Source organism: Mus musculus, chromosome 3 (genome assembly GCF_000001635.26).
Source record: "Mus musculus strain C57BL/6J chromosome 3, GRCm38.p6 C57BL/6J".
Lineage (NCBI taxonomy): Eukaryota > Metazoa > Chordata > Mammalia > Rodentia > Muridae > Mus > Mus musculus.
Genome location: NC_000069.6, coordinates 107,434,011 through 107,460,628, shown reverse-complemented (window position 1 = coordinate 107,460,628; position 26,618 = coordinate 107,434,011). Strand labels below are relative to the sequence as shown.

General features: G+C 52.2%; 1 protein-coding gene across 3 annotated transcripts; it reads left to right on the top strand.

Annotated features, from left to right (window-relative positions):
* Positions 1 to 341: 341 nt before the first annotated feature.
* On the top strand, positions 342 to 22,331 carry Kcnc4 (potassium voltage gated channel, Shaw-related subfamily, member 4). 3 transcript variants are annotated; one of them, XM_006502475.4, is made up of 4 exons: positions 342 to 2,428; positions 12,189 to 13,125; positions 14,996 to 15,199; positions 17,152 to 22,331. In XM_006502475.4, exons 1-4 carry the CDS (start codon positions 1,739 to 1,741, stop codon positions 17,319 to 17,321), a joined length of 2,001 nt encoding a protein of 666 aa, XP_006502538.1. In that variant the 5' UTR covers positions 342 to 1,738; the 3' UTR covers positions 17,322 to 22,331. The 3 variants fall into 3 exon arrangements, with proteins under 3 accessions (XP_006502538.1, NP_001343376.1, NP_666034.1); NM_001356447.1 differs by having other exon boundaries at positions 1,731 to 2,428; positions 21,215 to 22,328; NM_145922.3 differs by having other exon boundaries at positions 1,731 to 2,428; positions 21,153 to 22,328.
* The last annotated feature ends 4,287 nt before the right edge of the window (positions 22,332 to 26,618 follow it).

Genomic DNA, 26,618 nt, shown 5'->3' with positions numbered 1-26,618 from the left:
CCATGGTGGTCTGACCAGGTTTCTGGAGGAGGAGAGAAGGAGGCTCTTCCTTGATGTAGTCTTGCCATTCTATTCCACCCTGGCTTCCAGTCAGCCACAATGAAACAGTGAAACTGCAACAATACAACCAGCTTAGCTGTAAGGGATACACAGGTTAGACTCTGCGTGAGGAGGTGCAGAGAAACAGACAGGAAGAGAGAGAGGTTAGAGGTCAGGGGTCGGGAGCGCTCAGGTGTCACCAAGGGCTGCAGTGGGTGGAGCTGAGGGCTACGGAGAGGCGGGGAGTGGGGCCGAGAGGGGATGGAAGCGGAGGCGCGCAGGGGCGGCGCGCGACGCTGGGCACTGGCTGCTAGCGGGTTACGCGCCTCCGCTGGGCTGGGATGCGCGGATGAAGGCTGAGCTCTGCTGCCCGAGCTCCGCAACGCCCCAGGTCGGCCTTGCGCCTCGCAGCGCCGCGCCCACCCCGCCCCGCGGAGGGTGCGCCCTGGTCAGGCGAGGCCGAGAGGAAAAGGCGCCACTTGGAGCGTCGCATCCTCTGTCATCGCGGGAGGGAGTCGCAGAGCCCTTTGAGCCCCATTCCTCTGGCGCCCAGGCGCTCCCTTCCCTAGACCACCTCGCGCCCGCCCCTAGCAGGGAGCCAAGGCCGGCGCCCCGCCCGGAGATGGGCAGACGCGCAGATGGCGCGGCTCCCGGCGGCGCCAGATCTCAGGAACCCGGCGCCGGGGCGCTGCGCTGAGGCTCCCTCTTGGCGCGGCCCAGGAAGCCTGCAGGTGTCCTTGGCCATTCGGCCACCGCCCGGGACACTCCGCCAGCACCCGGTGCCTGGCTCTTCAGAGCAGCCCCGCCCTCCAGGCTCTGCGCCGCGCAGGACGCCCCGTCTGAACCCCCCCTCGTCCCGGCGCGGCCCCCGCAGCGCTGCATCCAGCCCGGCGCAGCTCCCGGCCACGGACGCAGGACCCAGGCTCGCTGCTGCGGGCGCGCTTGTTTTCCTGCCGCCTGGTCCTGAGCAACCCCCACCCGCTGGTCCGTCTCGCTCGACTCAACCCCGCCCGCCATCGGTGCTCCGCGCTGGATTTATGAATGGGGGGAACGGGCCACATGCCCGCCACCGCCGCCTCGAGTTGACCGCACACTGCCCGGCCCCGCAGAGCTCTGGCTACCGTAGGAGCATCCGCCCGGCCCCGGTAGCCGCTCCGAGGACTTGTTGCTGTTACGCTGCTGCCTCCGCCGCTGCCGCCGCCCGGAGAAACCCTGCCGCCTTCGGGCTCGCCGCGTTCTAGGAGCCAAAGGGTGGCCCGTGTGAGTGTGAGCGCGCGCGCCGCGGACCCTCGCAGTGCTCTGGGACTGTGCGCTTCTCTGCCTTTCTGGGGTCGGGGGGGCGTGTCCCCGGCCCAGAGCATCCTTGTGCTTGCCCCTACCTCCTGGGACCCCGGACCCTTTGGTTTGAGTCCTCGACCCAGGTCTTCACCTCCTGCCTCCACTAGGTTCTGCCTGCCTAAATCCCAACCACCTGTGCACCACAGAAAGCCAACTCTTCCTGCTCCGCGCCCCGGGGGGGTTGGGGGGGAGGCAGGGGCAGAGCCACTCCGCAGAAGGGGCCGCTACCACCTCCTGCCTCCTCCTCCTCCTCCACCTCCTCCTTGTCGTCTCCTCCCCCTCCCCGTTCTGACGCTGCCTCCTTGGGAAGGGTGTTTGGAGGGCAGCGGCCGCCCCAAGCCGGAGCCCCGCAGCGCTTCTTATGATCAGCTCGGTGTGTGTCTCCTCCTACCGCGGGCGCAAGTCGGGGAACAAGCCTCCGTCCAAAACATGTCTGAAGGAGGAGATGGCCAAGGGCGAGGCGTCGGAGAAGATCATCATCAACGTGGGCGGCACGCGACATGAGACCTACCGCAGCACCCTGCGCACCCTACCGGGCACCCGCCTTGCCTGGTTGGCGGATCCCGACGGCGGGGGTCGGCCAGAGTCGGATGGCGGCGGTGCAGGCAGCAGCGGCAGCAGCGGCGGCGGCGGCGGCGGCGGGGGCTGTGAGTTCTTCTTTGATCGGCACCCGGGTGTTTTTGCCTATGTGCTCAACTACTACCGTACGGGCAAGCTGCATTGCCCCGCAGACGTCTGTGGGCCTCTCTTTGAGGAAGAGCTCACCTTCTGGGGTATCGATGAAACAGATGTGGAACCCTGCTGCTGGATGACCTACCGGCAGCACCGCGATGCTGAGGAGGCACTGGACATCTTCGAGAGCCCGGACGGGGGCGGGGGTGGCGCAGGGCCAGGCGACGAGGCTGGCGACGATGAGCGGGAGTTGGCCTTGCAGCGCCTGGGCCCCCATGAAGGAGGCTCTGGCCCTGGTGCTGGGTCCGGAGGGTGCCGTGGCTGGCAGCCCCGAATGTGGGCGCTCTTCGAGGATCCCTACTCATCCCGGGCGGCCAGGGTGAGTGGCAGAAGCCAGGATCTCCCCATCTCCGTGCCCAAGGGTTTCTTGGTGTTAGTGTTGGTAGGTCAGATGGGGAGGGGGTTGGAAGGAGACTGACGTACCTGGCAGACGATAACTACCTGCCTCCTAACACCCACCCTCCTTGGTCTCCTGCATGCTCCATCAGGAAATTGCACACACTTAACTTACTACTTGGACCTGATCCGAGCTGTCTGCTCTGGCACATGCCCCTCAGTGAGTGGCAAGCCTTCAACTTGAGCATTTCTCACTCCTTTTTGATCAGCACAATTGCCCTCCACAGGACCACAAAGTCCTGGAGAGCTTAAACTTGGCCTTTTTCAGGGGTGAGGCCGGATCAAGAGAAGGAACCGTGGATTATGTAGGACACTTAACCTGTTTCTATCCTGCCAGCAGCTCTGTATGCAGGCGCCTATGGATTTCAGAAAAGGGGGGGGGGGCATAGTTTCTAGAATACCTGTCTCATAAAGGACAGAGATTCCCCAGAACACAGGCCCCCTCTCCTGAGAGAGGGCATTTTCTCCTAGGAGCAGGCCATGTCCCAAGGCTTTCTGTACCTCAGTCACAGCCTGGCTGCTGCTGACAGGAGAGAGAAGTAGACAGGAAAAGCCTCCCACTTTAGGATCCCAGGACAGTGGCCGGCCACAAGCTTCCTGGTGATGATACCAGATTTGTCACTGCTCTTTTGTTTCTGCTGCAGCACAAAGTGGCTTCCCAGAAAGCCCTGGTTCAGGTTACACTGGAGATGAACGTGTGCAGAGCAGGGGAAACAGGTTGATTTAGACAAGACCTAGTGTGTGTCCTGAAGGTAGGAGGGGGCCCTAGAAAGGTATGTATCTATTCACTCACTTCATTCTCCCCTGGCAGCTAAAACCCCGAAGAAGGCTTTAGACTTTAAAAATAGAAAAGCCTGGAGGTTGGTATCTAATCTCATAGCCTTCACCTAAAACCTGTCTGGGAGACAAGGAAAAAAAGAAAAAGAGAAAAGCAGTGTGTTTGCTGTGTCTGGGGTATGCTCAGTGTGTTTGCTGTGTCTGGGGTATGCTTCTGGAAGCCGAGGCTGGATTGATTGATTCCTTTGGCACCCCAAGTTGTCATGCTAATGAGTCTCAAAGCCTTTCTCACTACCTCTCTTTAACACCCCATGGGCTGGTCCTCACCCTAATCATGGGAGGAAAAGTTCCACTTCCTACCCAGGGGAGAGCTCAGTGTTGAAGATTGCAGCTAAAGGGATGGGTTAGTCTGGTGTAAATACCAAGCCAAGGTAATGCATCTCCTACCTGGAAGAGAAAGGGGGTAGAGGTCTTAGCAAGAGGTTCCCTGCAGGACGAGGGCTTGAGGTAGCCACTGTAAGTCTGATTTCCAAGCCCCTGTCTATCTCCGCTGCTTTGTTTTGTGGCTTTGTCATCCTAAAATCAGCTAGGAAGGCAGGAACACAGTGATGCCCCTGACCAGTGCCCCTCTGTTGTGAGCTGACCACCCCTGACAGTGTCTTTAGCTTGTCTTTACTAGGAAAGCGAGTCAGGCACAAGTCATTGAGACAAAGTTGGGGGTAGGGAAGAAGCAGAAAGGGGACAAGCCAGGGAAACAGTTCTTAGAAGAGCTGACTAAGTGAGCCAGGCACTCTTTCAGAGCATTCTGGGACCTCTGCTCAGTTTTTGCCCTTCTCTGGAATTATGAGAGGCTCTACCATCAAGTAGAAGGTCAATTCTCCCATTTAAGCAGGGAAGGAACCAAGATTCAGACACATAAACTGTCTTGCCAAAGCCACCCTGAGTTTCCAACCTCCAGATCATTAATGCTGATGTGGATCATGCTGTGGCGCTCTGGCTGGCACAGGAGCCAAAAGACTTGCCCACAGCGGAGGAACATAGGCAGAGGCCAATTCTGAGCTGTTCCTGGACACACAAGTGGGAATAAGCAATTCATAAAAAAGTGGTGGGGGGAACCCAGCTCTTCACCAAGCATCCTAATTCCGGGGTTTTGCCATGAAGATAATACATTAATCTCTATTATTCCTAATGAACTTAATACAGTGCCCATTTAACAGATTGAGGCTGGCAGCAAATAAACCACTGGTGGCAGGGTTGTGAATCAAAGCCAGGGCTCCTTCGTACCTAAGCCTTTACTCCTGTAACTGCTACGTATTCTTCCCACTGAAGAAGCTGATGGCAGGGTGGAGCAGTGCCTAGCTGCTTGCTCCAGCCTGCTTGGTGTCCTGAGGTTCTTTCCTTCTGTGAATAAACATCAGGAACCCAGGAACCAATGGGACTCAGAAGTCAAAGGGAACACCAGAAGGGACACTTGCCCTGTTCCTCCTTAAGACCAGAGGGTGCAGTGTCACAGAGTTCTGCAGTGTCATAGAGTTCTAAAGCTGCATTTATTTTCTCCACTGACCCCAAGTTGGCAGAACTGTCCCCCATGGGAGATCTGTACTGTTGCATACCACCAATCAGCTGGAGTTTCCCCGGAAGGAGTTTGCAACACTAGGGGTTTGTAGACTTGAGGCATCACCTGGGAGGGCACATGGGGGCAGAGGAGTCGTGCTCTGGGCCTCGAGGCATCTCTTTACATACAACAGCCCAGTCGTTTGACTAGTGCGTTATGACAGGAGCAAAACAGACACAAACGGAAAGTGAACTGAGCTAATTAGGAAAGCCTGTTGCCTAGCTACTGGCCTGGCCATCAGTTGGTCCATTCAGGAAGGTTCCTAGGCAGGACGATCACCCCTGCTGACTTCACTAGAGTCACTGCTCCTGCAGTTCAGCTCCTGTGGTTTGAGCTGAGTGCAGGCTGGTTCTAGCCTCAGCCTCTCACGGACACTGCCCTGGGGCAGGGCAAAGGCTTCCTTGGATGTTGTATAACCCAGTACGAATCAGGAGGGCCTGGGCAGTACTCAGATCTATAGAATCCTGCTTTGCGCCTTCTGAGCACCGACTAAAGGCCTACCTAATGGGACCCTGGGCTGCCTTGATTCCTTGCTCTGTTCTTTAGAAATCCCAAGATGAGTTGGATTTAACTCAGTGATCAGCTGTATAAAGACAGGGCCACAGCCCTTCTCTTTTGGCTATGGTTCCTGGGTGTTTCTTTTCTCCCTTCAGAACAGAACAGGGGTAATCACAGGATCCCCACCTGTCTCAGGAGGGCAGCTAGAAATGTCCTTCTTTCTCAGGCATCGACTGTGTGTTAGGTGTTTGACTGGGCTTTCTCCTGATACCTCCTCTGATCCAGGAGAGGCAGGAATCATTCATCTTAATGAACAGACAAGAACACCAAGTCACAGTGACACAGTGACAGCACAGCCAGTTGCACTAGGATTCAAACCCAGGTCACTTGAGTCCAAATCTGCAGCCACTCCTGCCTTGGTAGCTCCAGCCCAGAAAGGCTTGGGGCGGGAGTGGGGGTGGGGATGGTTGTCACCAGAAAAACCTCTTCTGATCCACTTCTCTATTTCTTATCAGGTCTAAAATTGTCTGGGTCCAACTCCTGTCTCTCACCTTTTTACCAGGTGACTTTGATAAGAAAAATAAGAGGCCAAACTTGGTTACAAATAAACAATAGGTTCACGCCCCTCTAACGGTCTGACATGGTTGGTGGTCACAGTGCTCATGACAGGCTTCAGTGAGAGCCAACACTTGCTGGAGCTGTGCTGTCTAAGCTAGGGTGATCGGATAGGGTGTACATGAAATATGAGTCTAGAAGGGTAGTGCCAGCCCACCCTGGGCTGCCCAAGGCTGCAGACTCCCGCTGATGCTGCCTTAGGCAACCTCCCAGGTTCCTTCTCAGAGCTGTTTCTCTTTCTCATTCTGAACAGATCAACATTGCCTCAGAGCATCTTGTCTCTGGATGATGAGTTGTTTCTGTTTGTCACCATTTTGTAGGAATGTGGAGTGGGGGAGGGGAGTGCAATTACATTTGGAGATCTAAGGAAAAGAGCAGGCAGAAGCAGAGTTAGGTAGCTCAGCCTTGGGGAAAGCTGGCTCCTTGATCCTTAATCTCCACCATGCGTGTTGCTAGTGTAAATGATGAGTACCAGTCACTCACAATACCCTGGGTACAACCAGCATACCATGATGGCCCAGCTTCATGCTACATTTTCCTTTTGACCATGAAGTGGTCACTCAACGTATAGCACGGAGTCCTGTCAAGAAGTAGGTTTGGCTCACTCTAGAGAGCTGTCAAGGTGCTAAGTGACTGGTATCTTGAGGGAGTACCTTTGTCACCTCTAGCCTCAGTTAGGTGGCTAATCTCATCTTCTGGCAGCTTGCCAGTCCTGTGAGAAGAAGCTATGGTCACCTTGACTCTACTCATCTAGAAGACAGTTACCTAGCACTTACTTTGTGACAGCTACATGCTGGCCTCTAGAAATGTAAAGAACAGTACAGGGGTCTGAGGAGAGGTAGAACAGGCAGAACGAATAGAGAGAGCTCGGTGACAAGAAATGGTAACATTAGGTGCTCTGTGGTGGATGCTGTGGTAGGTGTGAAGGATAAAGTCCAATAGGCAAGGAGGAATGTTGAATCCCACCTCCAAATGGGGTGGGGCTTCTAGGAGAACGTAGAAAGTTGGCCAAATGGGCCTTGTAGGATAATGAGTTACCTCCTTCGATAATGGTTAAAAGGAGGCGTGCTATAAAAAAAAATACATGACACCCAACTCTGCAGAGTCAGGGATGGAGTTGTCCACCCTGGGAAGACAGGTCTGCATGGGACATTGACAGAGAGGCTCTTAGACAGCAACTTAGGCTGGAGCAGATCCCATTTGCTTGAGGACTCACAGATTCTGGACAGGCCTGTGAGACCTTTCGCCCAGGTGAAGGTCAGCTCCAGTGGCTGGCTTACAGCCAGAGTGGATACCTGAGGAGTGGCCCTCGGCTAGGCTAGGACCTCCTGCATGTCCACTTAAGAGCCAGGAGCTGCCGTTCTTGGCCCTGTTCCTTCTTTTCCGTTAACCCCAGGCCACCCTACTCCCTGTTCAGCACTGTATGGGTAGGAAACTCTGGCTTTACCAGGAGGCTCAGCCCCTCACCCAGGCTCCATGGATCTTCCTCTGCAAGCGTCTTTGGCTGTGTTCTCAATTTTTTCCTTCTCCTACACGTCTTCCTTAATATAGGTTTTTGGGCATGAGTCTCCTTATATTTATCTGTTCATCTGTCTCCCTGGCCCTCCTTCCTTGGACTCCCCTCCCCAGCCCCCAATGATTGTATTTAGTTCCCATTGACTAGTGTCTGTCACCTCTCCCCTCATCCAGCCTGTGCCAGCTTCCAGACACTCCATGCTCTGTGCTAAGTTTCACGAGTATCGTTTCTTTTAGTTCTCAGAACAACCGGATTAGGCAAAGTCTTCTCTCGTCCCTCTAAGACTGCAGCCTTGGAGCCTTTGCGCTGTTGTTCCTGCTGCCTGGGGAACATTTCCTTTAGGTCTCCATTCAAGCCTCTCTTTGTCATTGTGATCTGAGCTGACCATTCCGTTTAAATTAGTGAGTCTATTCCATGCCTCCTTTTTCTGTGCCTCCATAAAGCTCATACCATTGGGTATGCTGTGTAAGCTATCCGTTTAGTTGTTAGCAGTTTCTTTCCATTAGGATGGAAGATCCAAAGGGCAGGAATGTTTGTCTATATTTTTTCTGCTCTTCCCAGCATGGCGGCACATAGTAGGTGTTCAGGTTTCCACTAGGTAAGTGATGATTCTAAGGCTAGTTGGATCCACTTTGTAAATTTTAAGGCTAGCTGGGGCTAAGAAAGTCACAAAGGTCTCATAGGCAGTTGGTAACAGAACCTAATTAGAACCCAGAAGTGTGACCTTTAATTTGTTCAAAGACACTGGAGTAGGAGGAAAAGCTGGTAATTTGACTGATAGTTGCAATACTATGAGCCTTTAGATATGGACAGGTCCCTTGGAAGCCATAGTGGCCAGCATATATGTATGGGGGGGGGGTGTCTCAGGAGAACAGGGAGCTGTTAGGAAGGGTGCAGTCACGACAGGAGCCTCCAATCCTGGATGCTGAGGCCCACCTACCTCCTCTAGCAGGCACAGCCGGTTCATTCAGCCATTTTTTGCTTGGGTGGTTTTGACTTCCATTAGAATCCATAGCCCGCGTCCTTATGCCAAGGAGAGAGGAGACAGACAGCCTCAGGCATGGAGTCCAGGACAAATCACTTCTAGCCCTTGGGTTCCTTTGTCTCCAAAACCTCAAAGGGATTTGATTTACGCACTTCTGAGGATTCAATGATTAGTCATTTTTAGACGTGGTGTGGGGGTGTCCCCAGATACTAACTCTACCTCAGCTTGGTCACCATTTTATGGAATACTTAGCAAATCCTAGGCATGTGCTGTGTTGAAGCTTGCTTATCCTGCAGTGGTACTACGAAGTGGGTACTTGTACTGTCCCAGCACATAAAGAGAATGGCAGCAAGGGTACACCACTCACCTGACTGATCATAAGAAACAAAGGACACCCCAGCAAGGCTGCCAGCTCTTTAGCTGAGCTTTGCCCTCAAATTGGCAGTGCAGGGCTTGATGACAGGGGGACTCAGGCACAATTGACAGACCTTTAGTACAGCTCATGGGAGCTAAGGTATAAGCACAGGCTGCGACCTCTTGTAGGATGCCATTGCTATAGTTGCTGTCTCTTGGGATCTCTTCCATCCCAGGCAGCCTGAGTCAAGGGCCTTGTGGGAAATGAAATAGTATCCCTCCCTCAAGGATGAGGCCCAGCAAAAAGCACCAATTACACCAGCCAGCCACTTAGGAAACAATTGCCTGAGAGTAATATAGAGGAAAGGCACACTGTAGGTCACTATAGGTCCTAAAGGACCTGGACAACCTTATGGCCATTTGTGGGACAGCTCTGTGCTAAAAAAAAAAAAAAAAAAAAAAAAGCCAAGGAGACCACAGGATTGGGGTTGTTTCTGCCGCCATGAAGGTGGTCTGGGCCTGCTGTAAGTGCCTATGGCAGAGGCAGCTGAGGAATGCAGGCAGTGGGGAAGGTTGGACATCTCCCTCCTGCCTCTGCTCCCAGGGCTCAGCCCCTTGGCAGCTCTTTCTGACCTTGTTTTTCCACATCGCTAATTAACCTCATGCTCAAGTTCCCAGGTGGGCTGACTCTGCTGGCTAACGGTCCCAGAGAGAGAGGGGGGGGTTGGGCTTCTATGTCTCCTGGCAAAACTAGGAATTCTGTCCCCACCCCTCACTCTGGTCCCTTCTGCTTCTGGGAGCACAGGGTGGAGCCAGGACCCTGGATTGCCACAGCCACAACCTGCAGCAGCCTGTGTTGTCTTGGCAGCCCATATCTCAGGGGAGGAGACGTGAGGCCAGCAAAAGCACTTGCAATTTTACTTTCCTGAGGAGAAGTAGGTAGGAAGAGCCGTAGAGTAAGGAAAGTGTCTGTGGACCCTCCTCCCCATGTGCTCCTTCCTTGCTGTTTATGATCCGCTCGTCCTACTTTCAGGATAAAGGAAGTAACGACTGGATGGTGGGAGTGTGTCCTATGAAGGCACACATCCTCATGCTGATGGAACAGGCTCAATCATCAGGACCTATATTCCTGGGCCTGGGAAGTAACTCTGCCCAGGGGATAGTAAAGATGACATGGTTTAAGGGTGTAAAGGAAATGTACAGACTATATGATGGTTGGTTCATATCTGGTTCTTACCTGCTCAGGGCAGTATGGCCCCAGAATAGGCATATGATCTTGGTTCTTTTTATGTAAAGTGAAAAGATGGAATCTGCCTTCTATGTCACTAGGAAGACTGAAAGCAGTGACACATATAAGGTGCCTAGTAGTTCCAGGAAGAGGACAGATGGTGAATTTCGTGTCCAAAATTCCTTCCTTCCCTTACTTCTACCCCAGAGGCCTAGGGATATGGATTCCGGCCTGGTTTTCCATACTCCTTATTTCCCACTGGTATCTTACACTGCTTCCTCCCTTTTACCATAGGCACACCAGAAGGAAGCCCCTGCCAGGCAGACCTGACTGTTCACTGGATGGGGATAAGGACGAGGTCAGGTAGAAACTGGAGCAGTGCAGACATGGGGTTGTGAAATGTGCAGCCAGGGACTTGCCTCAGCCGCCTGTATAGGTTCAGTCCTCTTCCCAAGGGGGGAAACCAAACTCTGTCCCCCAAGCAGGAGCAGCAAAGACAAGAGGCTAGACTTCAGCAGTGAGCATCTTGACAGTGCTGAATGAAATGGAATGAATAACGAATGAAGGCTCTATAATTGGTGTTATTACACATGAATCTCATCTCCATTCATAATGGCTGGCCACTTAGTCCAGCCATTCCTCTGTCGAACTCTGCTGTCACCGTTCTAGCTGAGATCCCCGTGGCTGTCAGATCATCTGACACATGTCTGCCACCATTCTCACCCTGATAAGTGCAGACTTTGACTTTGGAGCTCAGCGTCCCAGCTAACATCAGGGAGACACTGACTGTTCTGAGAAAGCCCACCTATCTCCTGTCATAGCCCATATGTTCCCCACTTCCTAGATTGGCTACCCAGGCCAGGTGGTTCTAGGTGGTTGGGTGGGGTCATGAAGATCAGTTGGCAGAAAGAGGTTATTTCTTATAGCCCTTGTCTCTGGGCGTCCCTTAAAGCAATGGATCGTTACCTTGAGTGAGTATCAGGATTTAGCAAAGTGGATGGTTTAATAAAGTACTTCTTCTCTGCCCCCCCCTCAAGTTTCTCATTCAGTAGGTTTGTGTGGCTGGGCTTTGTATTTCTAACCTGTTTCCATGCATCAGCGCTTCTGGTTTAGACCCCTCCTTCAAGAGCCTGCTTATTGCTGCTGTGGTCTGTGGCATACACTTCACCTGGGGATTTACGAGGGAAGTGGGAGTGCTGACCGTTCCCTAACCTCCCGAGTCAACCACACTTGAAAGGGGTTTTTACCTAGTTTGTCCACACACCACAATTTGTGAAGTATTAAAGCATGAAACGGGCAGTGCTATAGTAGGCAGGGCCAGGCAGCTATGGTGTCCCGACTTGTGTTTGCAGACAAAAGCAGCCTCTGTCTTCTGGGCACTCTGGCAAAGATTAGGAATCATTAGATCTGTGGAGTGGCTCTCAACCTTCCTAATGCTGAAACCCTTCAGTACAGATCCTCAACCATTGCGGTGATCCTCAACCATGAAATTAGTTTGTTGCTACTTCACAAAGGTAATTTTGCTACTGTAATGAAACATAAATGTTGGGTGTGCAGGATATCTGATACCTGACCCTTGTTGAGACCCACAGGTTGAGAAGCGCTACCCCAGAACACACACACACATAGACATACACATAGACATACACATACACATAGACATACACATACACATACACATAGACACACACATACACATAGACACACACACACACACACATACACATACACATAGACATACACATAGACATACACATACACATACACATACACATAGACACACACATACACATAGACACACACACACACACATACACATACACATAGACATACACATAGACATACACATACACATACACACACACACACACACACACACACACACACATACACATACACACACACACACACACATACACATACACATACACATAGACATACACATAGACATCCTCTTCTGTCTCTACCTTAATCCTACCCCTTGACTAGCAATGGGCTAGTAACCTGTATGCTTGTGTTCTATGAGTAGAGGTCGCTGTTCTCAATGGAGCCAGTTATCACTGACTTGACAGCCATATCCTATTCTGGCCTACAGGTGGTAGCCTTTGCCTCTCTCTTCTTCATCTTGGTCTCCATTACCACCTTCTGCCTGGAGACCCATGAGGCCTTCAACATTGACCGAAACGTGACGGAGATTCATCGGGTAGGGAATATCACCAGCGTGCGCTTCCGGCGGGAGGTAGAAACAGAGCCCATTCTTACCTACATCGAGGGTGTGTGCGTGATGTGGTTCACTCTAGAGTTCCTGGTTCGCATTGTGTGCTGCCCTGATACGCTGGACTTTGTCAAGAACTTGCTCAACATCATCGACTTTGTGGCCATCTTACCCTTTTACCTGGAGGTGGGATTGAGTGGTTTGTCTTCCAAGGCAGCTCGCGATGTGCTGGGTTTCCTGCGTGTGGTACGCTTTGTACGCATCCTGCGGATCTTCAAGCTCACACGCCACTTTGTGGGGCTGCGTGTGCTAGGCCACACTCTCCGGGCCAGCACTAATGAGTTCCTGTTGCTTATCATCTTCTTGGCCCTGGGTGTGCTCATCTTCGCCACCATGATCTATTATGCCGAGCGAATTGGGGCCAGGCCATCTGACCCACGGGGCAACGACCACACCGACTTCAAGAACATCCCCATCGGTTTCTGGTGGGCTGTGGTCACCATGACAACGCTTGGCTATGGGGACATGTATCCCAAGACGTGGTCAGGAATGTTGGTGGGTGCGCTGTGTGCGCTGGCTGGTGTGCTGACCATTGCCATGCCCGTGCCTGTCATCGTCAATAACTTTGGTATGTACTACTCCCTGGCTATGGCCAAGCAGAAGCTGCCCAAGAAGCGAAAGAAGCACGTACCACGGCCACCCCAGCTCGAATCGCCCATTTACTGCAAGTCTGAGGAGACTTCACCCCGGGACAGCACCTACAGTGACACCAGCCCCCCTGCCCGGGAAGAGGGTGTGGTCGAGAGGAAACGGGCCGGTGAGTAGGGCTCAGGCTCCCTTCTTCCCGCGTAGCCAAGGGAGCTCCCATAGGCCTTGAAATCTGAGTCTGTGCTATATCGTGCAAGCTTCACTGTGTGTAAGATGAGCTTCTGGGAGGGCAAAATATTAAGACCAACTTAAGTCCCACGGTTTAAAGATCTTGGTGAACACCAGTGTTTGTGGAGTGAATTATCCTTCCAGTGTAGGATATGCGGACAGTACTTGGAGGCTGTATGTTAGAAAGACTGGTTTCTAGTCCCTTCTTGCCCGCCTTGCTTTGTTCCCAGAAGCCAGTTCCTTCCCCTCTGGGCAGAACCTATTAATGGGAATGACATATCAATATCCTACCCTACTCTGATGAAACCCAAATGGGTGGTGGCTCTGCCACGCTTTGAAAAAGTAGAACACATGCCAGTGCTGATATGATTAGGCAGAGAGCAGGGCAGCTGTTCCTCCAAGGTGCATTGACACATGAGTCACCTCTTTCCCAACATTCACGTCTGCTCTCTCTTGGCCTAATAGCTGTGATAACGTAACAGCAGTGGGAGGCTGCCTTCTGTTCAGTATAGCTGGAGTGAGTCCTGGGCTCACAGCTTGACATGGATAGAGGGGAACCAAGGGAGAAGTAGTTCAGGATCTTTATAAGAAGCAAAATGGAAGGAGAAGTGTCTGTGTCCTGAAGGGAGTAAGACTAAGCACCACTCTGTCTTTCCACGCAAATTCTACTCCTGTTCTGGGTCAGGAGACAAGAAGGGAAACCAGCCTAGTCCCCAACAACGTGGGAGGAGGCCAGAAGACAGGAAACACACCATCAGATCCAATGGGCAGGGTTCCCAGGGATCTTAGACCACGGCTGGAACGTGACTGGCTATCAGGCCACTGAGGCTGGGCTCAGTAGAGCTGAGACTGAGGCAGCAGCTCCTGGTTAAACTCTCAAAGTGGGACTAGTTCTCCAGAGAGGGGCCTGAATTGACACTTACCTGTGACCTTGCCTGTGTTGGGGTTAGTTGCTCTCTGGGATTAACTAGGGTCTGGGTCTTCCTTGATGAAGGCCTTGGTAGAGAAGCTTCCGTCCGTTTGCACTACTACAATGGTGCCCCTTCCTGAGCCTGATAGGAATCTAAGATGTGTTTTGAGGTCCAGTCAGAGCTCAGAGCAGATCCTTATGAACAAATCCAGAGGGCCGTAGGTAGCCTTCTAGACATGCACAGCATGGAGGCCCTTGTCCCGTTTAACTGGCCACACTGGGACTTTGAGTGGCCAATGCCAGAGCCACTGTCTTAGGCCAGGTAACTCTATCACATCCAGTCAGGCCCATAGTGATTGTGCCACTCTCCAAAAAAGGCAAGTTGGTCTCCACAGGGAAGACTTGAATTGGAGCTCTTTTCTTTATCTTCCTAGACATAAGAGAGTCCTGCTCCAAGCCCTTCAGCGTGGCCTGGGTGCCTGAGGAAAAAGAGTAATTGCCTTAAGTGGTCTAGAGAGAAAGGCAGAGACACTTCTGAGTATGTCTGGCACTAGAGCCACCACCCATTATCCCTACTAGCCAGGTACTCTCTGAGGAATGCAGACTCATCAAGAGCCTACCTGAGCCAGACCCGAGGGGAAATGAGAATATGCGCCTGCCAGGATTGATCTCCTGGGACATCCTCACAAGCCCTATTGGGAAATACTGCTGCTATAGGATGTCTGAGCTGTGGTCCAGCCCCCAAAAGGAGGCTCTAGGCCAAAACTGAGAGATCCTTCAGACCAAGCACAGGCACTCTGCCTTTGCTTCCAGGACCTGGGGTCTGAGACCCCAAGTAGCTCCCCTTAGGAAGAAAGCCCCAGCAACCATCTTAGCTTCCTTTCTCTCTGTCCCCCTCCAGACTCTAAGCAGAATGGCGATGCTAATGCGGTGCTGTCTGATGAGGAGGGAGCTGGCCTCACTCAGCCCTTGGCCTTGGCCCCCACCCCTGAAGAGCGTCGGGCCCTGAGACGCTCAGGCACGCGGGACAGAAACAAGAAGGCAGCTGCCTGCTTCCTGCTCAGTGCTGGGGACTATGCCTGTGCTGATGGCAGTGTCCGGAAAGGTACGGCTCCCTGGGCTGGGCAGGTGGGGAGCCCCCCCAGAGCTGAGTCTCCCCAGCCCTCCCCTCAGAGCTTGAGGTCTCCCCCTCCCCTGAGCCCGTGGCCACCATCTCCTCTGCCTTGGATGCGCCCTCGCTTTTAGAATGGAGATCCTAAATTGCCAGTGTCTGGATTAAAAAGGTCTCTAGCATTCCCTGTGGAGCCCCTCCCTCAAAGGTATCCACACAATACTAGACTTTTGAGAGCACACTCTTTCACCTCCCCCACTCTAGTCCTGCCGCAGCCGTTAGGCCTAGCCCACAGGGTCGTACCCAGCCACTTCCCTAGACCTCCTAAACACTGCCAAAGCTTCCCTCAAGGAAACAGACTCTCCCAGTGCATGGCAGAGACAGAGCTGAAGTCGGGCTGTGCAGCTAGGGACTCTTACTTAGCCTTAATGGAGAGAGGGACACAGAAGCCATTAGGATGACAAGGGCCAATGATGGCTGAGAACCACGAGGCTCAAGACCAGACCCTTGTCCTCTCTGTGTTTTCTGATCCCACTTGACCTTGCCTTTCCTGAGTCGGAATCTTCCCTAACGTCCTGCCTATTTCCAGGAGAAGGTATGATTCTTCCTAAACAAATATCACCATCAAGTTCTCACTCTGGCCACTCCTTAACCAACTAGGTTTCCTACACTCAACTTCCAACAGTCCCAAGTCCCAGGCTGAGACTGGTTTGAATCCGTCAAGGGAGCAGTTGCTGCAGGAATAGCCTGAGAAGTTTCTGAACCCTAAAAAACGGCTCCTAGCTTCTCGGTCCAGGTAGACTCCTGGGGCACCTTCCCATGTGATTCCTAGGTATCCTGAGCTGAGAAGTTCTGAAAGGTGGTGGGCCTCCAGCCTTGCTGGGTACACATCTTATCGAGTAATAGCAACAGGAACAACAGCCCGGCACCTGGAAGGAGAAGGCTCAGAGGCCCCAGATAAATGGCTATAGGTAGAGTACTCAGAGCTCATATACCCTCACCTGCCAATCCTGCACTCCAGTCTTCAGGTCTTGGATCTCTCTCTCTCTCCCTCCCTCCCTCCCCACCTCAAGAATGCAGCAATTCTACTGCATCTTCTTTTTAACCGAGGCAGCCGGGCTCAGGCTGCAGCCTGCTAAGAAATGGTGTAAAATGCAGCCTCTACTCCTGTGGAGGACTTCAGAGCACAGAGCTGGGGGATGAACACCCTGGCTTCCCCTCTGGTGCTGGGAGGTGCTTGGTAGAAGCAGGGATGTGGAGGAGACCATGGGAGTACAAGTTAGGAGAGCCCTGCGGGCAGGTGCTCCTACATGTACAGGCACCATGCAGAAGAGCCTGCATCCCTCCACTTTGCCTCCCTGGGGTGCCTTTGGGGCCCATCTGCTCTATTTTCAAGATGCCTCCACACTGCTTCTTGGCAACAAGCATGTAGCTCAGCCAATTAGAGTGACCTTCACGAGGGAACAGGTGGGTTGCTGGGAAACAGGGCCCGCTAAGCAAGTGTGGCAATTAATATCACCAAACTCCCAGTGCGCACTTAACAACTTTCCCCACGCCATGCCTCTCTGCACTTATCTAGACCTAGGACAAAGAGAGGATGAGTCCAGGCTTTTTCCAGCCATCAAACTGACCACATCACTAACCAGTAGTTGCCAAGGAGCCAGGAGTGCATGTGATGCCCATCATTGGAAAAGGTTCATGCTAGAAGCTGTGAGCTCTCTGCAGCTGGACCACCAAAGAGATAGAGGGAACCAGGACAGGCCACAGGTCCTATGGTCTGCCCTCAGGAGCCCAGGAGATTGTCAGGAAGCTACTCCCAGCAAGGAGAGATCCCTCCACCTCAGACTGAGGCCACCTCCCTACCCAGCAGAGTCTCCTGAAGTAGCATGGCGCTCCCTTGATGAGGAGAAGCTCCTATTTGACCCATGTGCCTTTTCTTCACCAAGGCTGTGAAAAGTCCCGGAGTCTAAACAACATAGCTGGAGCAGCAGGAACCAGTCTGGGGCTGTCTCCACTGGCATCGCGGTACAGTTCGCCCTATCCTCCAAGAAAGCTCCTGCTCTCGCCCCCCTTCCACCCTCTCACCAGCCCCCCACCTGGCCACTCAGGTCCTTAGCCACACCCACGGCCTTCCTCAGTTCTAACACGGGGATGCACATCTAAACTGGCATGTTTACATGCCACCCCAGCCTCTATCCCTCCTGAGGTCTGAGAGAACAACAGACAGGAACTTCTGTCAGGATGGAGAGTTTGAGTCCCTGAGCCAGACCTACACAGCACCAGGCTCCCGCAGATGTTCAGCTATGGAGCCTGAGTGCAAGGAAGAGATACTCACAGGGCTCCTCCCTCATAGCCAGTCTCCTGAACCACCGGTGCTCACACACTCAGGACCTGCATCTCTGGGTTTCGCCCCCAGTTAAGGAGCTTGTAGGCCTTGCTGTGGTACATGGAGTTTCTGGAGCTACTCATGCTTGCCTGCGACTCATACCTACATTTGTATTCTAATCACAGACATTTCATTTGCATTCCTTATGGCCTTTAACTAATAACCAAACAGCATGTCTGTCTGTCTGTCTGTCTGACTAACCACCCCATACCAAGATCAGCAGGTAACAAGGCTGTCTCGTGGGGCATCTCTGCTGGTGTAAAGGACATGTGGCTGCTTAGAACAGCCACACCTGTGGCTAGAGCCACCGTGAGAATGGGACCTGGTGTTTTCCAGCTGTGACATGGGGCACAGGTGGGAGTTCCTAGAATCCAAGCCACAGGCTTGGTGCAAGCCCTGGGCAGGGTGTCTAGGTGCAGGGAGGCCCTCCTCCCTGGGGCCTGTGCCCAGATTCAGCGGGTGACACCCTGCGGCCCACCCAGCATCCCATCTGTGCCCCGCGCCGCAGCATCTCTCCATACTGCTTCCTCTTGCTTCCGCGACAGTTTGCTCCCTCTCACGCTCCCTCAGATTCCCAGCCCTGCCTCTGAGTCACCTGCCACTCCCACCCAGCCTCTGCTCTGTATTCCTGCCAGAACCAGAGACTCATCTAATTTCTATAATTAAGTGTATTCATTTACCTAACGAGCCCGGGAGCACAACAGGTTTGTGAGTCATTGGGTGAGCAGGGGTACACCTTGCACAGGGCCAGCTGAGGGGAAGTGAGGAGACAGAAGCTATCCCGCCCACACCTGCCACTGGCCACACCTGCTCCCAATAAGCCCCCTCCTCAGCCTGGGGCTAAAGAACAAAAGCCACAGCCATGATGTTTCCTGTTTCACCTGATGGGAATTGACCTGACAGCAGGGCCACGTGCCTGGCAATTTTAGAGTCAGGTTATGCAACTTTGAAAAGGGAACAACTAAAGAAGGCCCATATTTGCTCCCTCCAGGGTAATCAAGAGATCTGGTGAAATAGCTTTAGGGACCTGGCAGGAGACTGGGACCAAGGAGGGCAACTCAAAAGGTGGCTCAGGCTTAAGTGTAAGATTGTTTCCTGTGGTCAGCGTGCAAAGCATGTGGCAAACATGTCTGTCAGCACTGAGTAAACACTGGATGACCCTCTGAAAAGGTCTGTTAGAGCAGGCCCTGGGATACTCCACTCGAGCTGTGCTCTATAGGGCCTGCCTGCTGCTACTTGCTTTCAGAGTGATGTGTCTTCTGAGATACGGAGATACAGAGAGGGGTTGTGGGCAGGGAAGCCTGTGGGGTAGGGTACGATGCTAAGTCGAAATGCAGCTCCTTGTAGCAGCAGGTTCACCCCACCCGGAAGGGCTCCTGGCCCTAGGAGACTGTGGTCCGACAGAGACATGATGAGCCAGGTGTCCAGTTTAGCGGTACCACAGCTATTTTCTCTGACTTGCTGTTCTGGTTCGGGGAGCTAAGGCAGCTATTTCTGTGGCAGCCCTCAAGTTGTCAGGAGCCCAAGTTTCCACGGCACCCACCGCCTCCTCCCCTCTTCCCTCCTACAGGGATGGGCATGCTCATAGCACCCCTGTGGGGGGCACAGATGTCCCTGGGCAACACAGTGCGTCTGCCAGGCTGAAGCCCCCAGTGCTTTGTTGGAGGGATGGGCTCCTATACGTGCCCTTCCCCCCATCTCCTGGCTCAACAGGGAAGAGACAGGGACCCACTTAGTGGCAGAACTAGGTATGTTATCTGCCCTCGTGCTTGCCCAGGGTCCTAGGAAAGAAGGAATGCATCATGGACATAACCTCCATATATACTAGTCCCCAGCCTAAGAGGTACAGTACAGCCTCAGGCCCATCCAGGCCTTGAATCTTCTTCACTAGCAGAAAAGTCTGTCCCACCCAGAGTCTGAGGACACAGTTAACATTTCCTTGGGGCAGACTTGGAATTGGATCTGTTGCTTTGGCTTCTAGAAACTTGGCCCTGTAGCTGGGGGCCGGGCCCCTTCTTAAAGGGCAAGCAGGCAGCCCAGGAACGAACTCCTAGCCTTACCTTCCAGTCTGTGCCAGTACTACTGACAACCCTAGAGTTAGCTTCACAGCTCAACCTTTAAGACAGGTGGCTGTGACAGACCACCAGTGGGAAGGCAACTGTTCAACTACAGCTAGGGGGATGGTGAGTACTGGCTCAGGCTGCCATTCACAAAGTATCTAAGCAAGAAGGGCTCTGGTCAGTTTCCCTCAGAAGCACCATACCTAGTGAGTTATGTAGGTTAGATAGATTCCAGATAAAGACTCCTAGAAAGAATCCAACTAGCAGGACCCCAAGGACAGAGAGCATAGAAACCATTGACAAAAGCCAAAAGCCACCCAAGGCCATTCTCTGCCCAATGCATCTTAGGGTGACCTGTATGTAGAGTACCCAAAGTCACTCCCCTTTTCCTTGTGAGTAGAGACCAATAGCTGGGTAGTTTTGGATGTACATGGACAGATCACTGTTAGGAAAACAGAGCAAAGGGTAGCTAGGTCTTATCCTCTGAGTTAAGTCATCCCCTTGTGGTTTCCTGAGGGATACAACTCAGAGGCAGGAACCGTAAAAGGCTAAGGGGCAGCGTTTAAGGAGGAGAGTTGGGGCCAGAGTCTTAAGGAGATGGTAACAGGTCACTCTGAGATGAAAACATGGTTTTAGCAGAAAAAAAAAAAAAGTTTTTAACATGCCAGGAAACCCCAGAGTTGAATGTCAAGTAACATGTCCACCTTTAACTGTAAACCTATTAGCTATAGTAGTCAGTCTGGGAGGCTGAAACTTCCACCATACTATTAGCCCAGTCTCCCTAGCTATCTAGCTAGTGCTACCTCTGGAAAATAGGCAAAGACACAAGCCTCGGATCTCGGATATCTGAGGCTGAGGTTGTGGGTTTTCTTAGTAGGACGCTGTGTGCCAGTGTGGCATATGCCCTCTGCACATCCCCCCACCATGCCCCAGGACTCTATTATCACTTTGAGGTCGGGGGCTGGGTGTGACATGGCTCCACACTCTAGAGACATCTTCACTTGCTGCTTGGGATAGTGGGATTGTCCATGGTGGTGAGGGCAGATGGAGCTCTTTGGGGGTAGTGCACAAATTGAGTAGAGACAAGCTGGAGTGGTCGTCCATAAGCCATAGTCCACATCAGGGATTCCCCACCACCACCATACCTCTCTGCTCAGCTATGTAGAGTGTGCTATGGTTCCTCTCCCTGCTGCATTAGAACTCTGAAGGCTGGAGATGGTATTAGTTCTTGGAAATGGTTACCCGAGCTTCAGCATCCTCTGGGTCTCCATGGCCTGGAGGTGGGATGGCAGAGGAGAAATGAAGGGCTCACTTCACTCCTGTACCACCCCAGCTCTTCCTTGCCTCTTAGCCCTGGGTTCCCTATGCCTTCCAGTTCTGTTCTTGGCTGTTCCTAAGTCCACAGCCTGTGGGTCAGAGGCTGCCTGGCTTCCTTCTAACGTCTCTGTTTTTTTGTTTCTCCTTTTCTTTTGCTGAACCCTTTACCCCGCACCCCCGCCAGAAGGCAATGTTGAGCCGAAAGCGTGCGTCCCAGTGTCTCACACCTGTGCTCTTTAAACACAGAGACCTGCCAAGACGCCCTCTCGTCCAACTATGCCCACGCTGAAGTCCTCACCCTCTCTTAGAGTGGCGCCAACGTGAGAAAGACAGACAGACAGACAGACAGAAAGCCAGAGGCTTAGGAAAACTCTGGAACCCAGGCACGAATCTTTTGCTGGGAAAGACTCAGATATCCTTGTTTGCACAAGACTGGTGGAAAAACCTCCCATGCGACTCTCAGGGCCCAGAGCCATCTGGGTCTGATACTCTGTTCTACTGTACATTGAAGAGACATATATGCACATATAGTATCTATATTCATACATACTATATACTCTTGTGTGTAGTGCACGTGCTACTGGTGGTCTGTCTTCATCGTTAGGCTATGTCTCCCAAGTCCTCTTCCCACCCTGTTTCCCCTCCTCCCTTCCTTCATGGATTGTTTCTTCTGACCACGTGTATGGGATATCCCAGGAAATGTGTCCCTGGGACCTGCCCCTCCAGCTGGGTGGTCCCAGGCTGCTCTCACTTGGGGATGTTTCCCCTGCCAGCAGGTGGCCTGTTGAAGTCAGTTGAAGGCAAGATTGCCCTCCGGGGTCACTGCTTCACTAGCCCAACCCCACCCCAGATTGGGGTTCTACCTCCCACCCCACACCCCAGTTTGTGGGGCATTTCTAGGGGCTCTTTTGCAGCCTCTGTCACTCCTTCCAATGCCCCTTCTGTGTCTGTGATAGGGGGAATTTCATTTCTTTTGTGTGTCTCCTTTGTCCATTTCTTTTCAAAGATGCTGCTGGGCAGATGGAAGGGGATCTGTTTGCCCATCTGGCTCAGGGGTCTGAGAAGGGGACACCTCGGGCGAGAGGAGACCAGTTGCAATACTGTACTTCCTGGCCAGTGGCCAGAGGATGCGTGCAATAGCAGAGGCCGGGTGACCCCTTCAGCCTTGGCCTCTGCCCCTCCCTCAGCCCTTCCTGCCCATCCTTGGTATTGGTCAGTCCTTTTCTAAAGCTGTCCTCTTGTGTGTGTGTCTGAGGCACGCCTAGGCTGGGCCCACTGTGCCCTGTCTGCATGCCCTCAACTGTCATGCTGTGCTCGAGTACCAATAAAGACATCCGAGTGTCCTGCTGCTCCTCTGAGAGCATCTGCCTCGCCTCTCTTTTCTGACTGTGGGTCTGTGGCAGGGGTGGGGGTGGGAGAAGGTGGGGGTGGGTGGGAGGGCTTCTCTTCATTCCAACGAAGCTACCACCTGTGTCTAAGGAGTGCAAGAACACCTGAGCCTAATTGAGTCCCCACCAGGGACCCTCCCTGTGGCTCAGCTCCTACATTTTACAGCTAGCAAGGCAATCTCTAAAGTGATCTGCAGGAAAGAAATGATCTCTAAACCCCTGGGTCCCCCACAGTGTCCTCACCACCCACTACTGCCACCTGAACCCACCATAACATGAAACAAGTCTTCTTTGTTTTGGGAAGTCCACTGTGGACCTGTTTATTTGTATAGGAACCTCCTTCTCCCTGTAGCTGCATCAGCCTAAATGGGCCAAGGCCCTGGGGAGGCCAGCCATTGCAATGACTGCATGATAGCTGATGGACTGAAGCCAACCCAAGACTGGTGGCACAACCATGAGCCTCTTGGGGATGGAGAGTGAACATACTTTGGGTACACGGGCTAGGAAAATGCCAAGTTCTGGTACACTGGTGACTCTCTCTATTCCTTTCACCCCCACATAGGAGCATACCCAAAGCTGGTTTATGGATATACGGGCCTGCAGCCTCTCAGAAGGGCCCCATGCTGGGTTTAGGGCTCTACTGTCATCGTGGTTGTCTTAGCCAGGGTTTCTATTCCTGCACAAAACATCATGACCAAGAAGCAAGTTGGGGAGAAAAAAGTTTATTCAGCTTACACGTCCACATTGCTGTTCATCACCAAAGGAAGTCAGGACAGGAACTCACACAGGGTAGCAACTTGGAGACAGGAGTGGATGGGGAAGCCATGGAGGGGTGTTACTTAATGGCTTGCTTCCTCTGGCTTGCTCAGCTTGCTTTCTAAGAGAACCTAAGATTATCAGCCCAGAGATGGCACCACCCACAATGGACCCTGCCTCCCCCCGACCCCCGATCACTAATTGAGAAAATGCCTTAGAGATGGATTTCATAGAGGCATTTCCTCAATGGAGGCTCCTTTGTGATAACTCCAGCTTGTGTCAAGTTGACACACAAGACCAGCCAGTACAATGGTAGAGTTACTAATCTTCAACAAGATCTGGGGTTTCATTTGTGCCAGGCTTTATAAGTCACGTGGCCAGGCCCAAGTGTGTTTTCGAGACTCCTTCATCCTTACTTGAGCGTAACCTGAGTCATAGGAACCTCCATTTAGTCTTCATCTCCCACTGGTTATCTAGGTAACTTGGGACCCACTCTTTAAATTCATGTTTGTGTCTGTGTGAATGATGGTGCCTATTCCAAACATGGCATTAGCAAGCCTGGCCCAGGGTTAGGTGTCTGCACACAGTATGCAGAAGACAGGAGATCTACAATAAATAATGCCAGCTCCCTCCTCACCCTTGCCTTCGGCTCAGGCTTTTTTATTCCTGCAGGTTTCTTCTTGTCCAAACATACCCAGAAAAGGACAAGTGCATCCCAGAGCCGTCTAGGGCAGTCCAGCACAGCACAGTGAGGACCACAGGGCCCTGGGGAAGAAACAAACAGGAGGAAACCTATTCCTGAAGGAGCATAGAAAACCAGCCGTGAGCCTGGGCCAGCAGCAGAGGCAGGGCGGTGGCAGGCAGCCAGTTGTCAATTAAAGATAAAATCTCTCCTCCAACTGGAGGGCAGATAGGGCTGTGCCCTCCTCCCACCCCCCACGAGAAAGCCATTTGCAGCCAGGCTGCTTGGAGAAGCTTGGCCAGGCGATAATGGGATGGGATGTACTGCTGGCTCCCTAATGACATTACGCATCAGGGCCCACATCCAGAATAGCTGTTTTTTAGTTTAGCTGGGGTTTTTTGTTTTGTTTTGTTTTGTTTTTAACATAAATATGAAACCATATTTACAGGGCTAAGAACCTAGCAAACAGCACACGAGTATTGGATGCCAGGAACATCCAGAGGTGACCTAAGGGGATGCAGCTGGGAAACCCAGTAACACCTTCAGAACCCTGGAGTAGACAGAGGCAGTTGCCCTTCCGCCTCAGAAGCTGCATCATGTAGGAAGACACACTCCAGGCTTCCGCTGTCCCTGGGACTAGAGCTGAGTCTTAACCTGGGGGCTGCCTCAGAGAATGGAACCACAGTGCTGGGGTGAGATCTGAGTCCCAGATCTGTTACTTCCCAGTCGTCCTGGCTTGCTTAGGCTGCCAGAACCTCCATTCTTCTTAGTCTAACAGGAGTAAGAGTAGGTATACAGAGCTCCAGGAGAATGACATAAGGTGGTACCAAGGAAGCATGAGCATTGCTTACTGAGCTGGCCAGATAGCCAAGTGGGTAAAGACCCTAGTTGCCGGGCCTGACAACCTTCATCTGATCCCAAGGACTCACAAGGAGAGAACTGACCCCGACAAGTTGTCCTCAGACCTCTCCATGCACACAGATAAAGACTTAAAAACCGGGCAGGGCGTGGTGGCGCACACTTTTAATCCCAGCACTCAGGAGGCAGAGGCAGGTGGATTTCTGAGTTCGAGGCCAGCCTGGTCTACAGAGTGAGTTCCAGGACAGCCAGGGCTATACAGAGAAACCCTGTCTCAAAAACACAACAACAAAAAACCAAAAACAAACAAACAAAAAAAGAGTTAAAAACCATTGCATTTAAACACATATGGATAGGAGGGTGCCATGGAGAAACCTCCACCAACAGCAGCAGTTTGGTTTAATGCCTTCACATTTCAAAAGAAGTGTTGTGAGTTAACCTCCTCCCAGCAGGACCCTGTCCTTTTTTCTTAAAAGATTTATTTATTTATTTATTTATTTATTTATTTAATGTATATGAGTACACTGCAGCTGTCTTCAGACACACCAGAAGAAGGTATTGGATCCTATTACAGAGGGTTGTGAGCCACCCCGTGGTTGCTGGGAATTGAACTCAGGACCTCTGGAAGAGCAGTCATCTTTACCACTCTTAACCGCTGAGCCATCTCTCCAGCCCGAGGCCCTGTTCTTTTAACCAAGGGGTTAGGGGAATAATTTACAAACAGCACGCATGCGTTTCGCCTGAGATGTGTGCAGTGCTCATGGAAGGGCATTCTGAGACTGGTGTAACAGTTTGCTCCACAGAGAAAAAAATGCAGCGTGACATGTAAGTTCATACTTTCAAAGTCACAGTCCTGAAAGAGGTGAAGCTGAGATTCAGGCCCAACTGTACTGCTCTATGGGTCCAAGCCTGGACAGCATCAAAACGGAATAAAACTTAGGAGGTACCCCCCCCCCGCCCACCCCCCCGGCGCTTTTAATGCTTTTCACTTCCTTAATCGAAATTGATACCTTTAGCAAGATAAGAAAAGCAGAAGTCTCATGTCTGTGTAAACACACACACACACACACACACACACACACACACACACACACTGGGGAAGGGACCTCTTGGCTTCATTAATTAATGATCAGGAGGCAACATGTAGCCCAGGGAATGACAAATCCCTTCTTAGTGCAAAACTGGTGGAATCTTACTCCCTGACACACAGAAGAGAAATGGGTGCGACTGGCTTGGAAACCAGGTGACATGAGGAGCAGCTTGGCCTGGAGAAGACTTGGTGGAAAACCACCTCTTGAAGAACATGGGTCCAATTATTGGTAGAAATGTTAAGGAGGCCAATTGAGTTCAAGAATAAAAACAAATGTTATTTGGGGGATGGGTAGCTGGCTTGGTCAATAAAGTACTTGCTTTTCAAGCATGATAAGCTATGTCTGATTCCCAGAATCCATGTTTATAAGAAGCTGGTCATGGCAGTGAGTGTTTGTAACTCTGGCACTGGGAGGCAAGACAGGCAGATCCTCGAGGCTCGCCAGCCAGCTAGTCTAATCCACTTGGCAAGTCCCAGGCCAGCTAGAGACCCTGTCTTAATATGAAGATGGAGGCACATAAGGAACAATAACCAAGGTTGTGTACACGACACACAGATACACACACACACACACACAGACACACAGGCACACACAGACACACACACACATACAGACACACAGACACACACACAGATACACAGACACCACAGACACACACACCATTTTTGTTTCCTTCACAAACATAGTGGGAAAAAAAAGGTTAGAAAATATTCCACATCCACTCAGCAGGGAAGCCTGATCGCCTTCCCTGCATTTCACTGTCCCCCAAGAGATGGCACTGTGAACATCTGGACAAGGACTTTCAGGCCTTTCAAAACCAAGCTTTCTAACAAAATGGCCAAAGAAGATTAGGAACAGACCACTCTGTAGGCCGG

Excerpts from the sequence above, each read along its gene's own strand:
- Kcnc4 (XM_006502475.4), top strand. The coding sequence starts at position 1,739 with ATGATCAGCTCGGTGTGTGTCTCCTCCTACCGCGGGCGCAAGTCGGGG. Across the intron at positions 2,429-12,188 it reads ACTCATCCCGGGCGGCCAGG|GTGGTAGCCTTTGCCTCTCT; the intron begins GTGAGTGGCAGA and ends TCTGGCCTACAG. Across the intron at positions 13,126-14,995 it reads GGTCGAGAGGAAACGGGCCG|ACTCTAAGCAGAATGGCGAT; the intron begins GTGAGTAGGGCT and ends GTCCCCCTCCAG.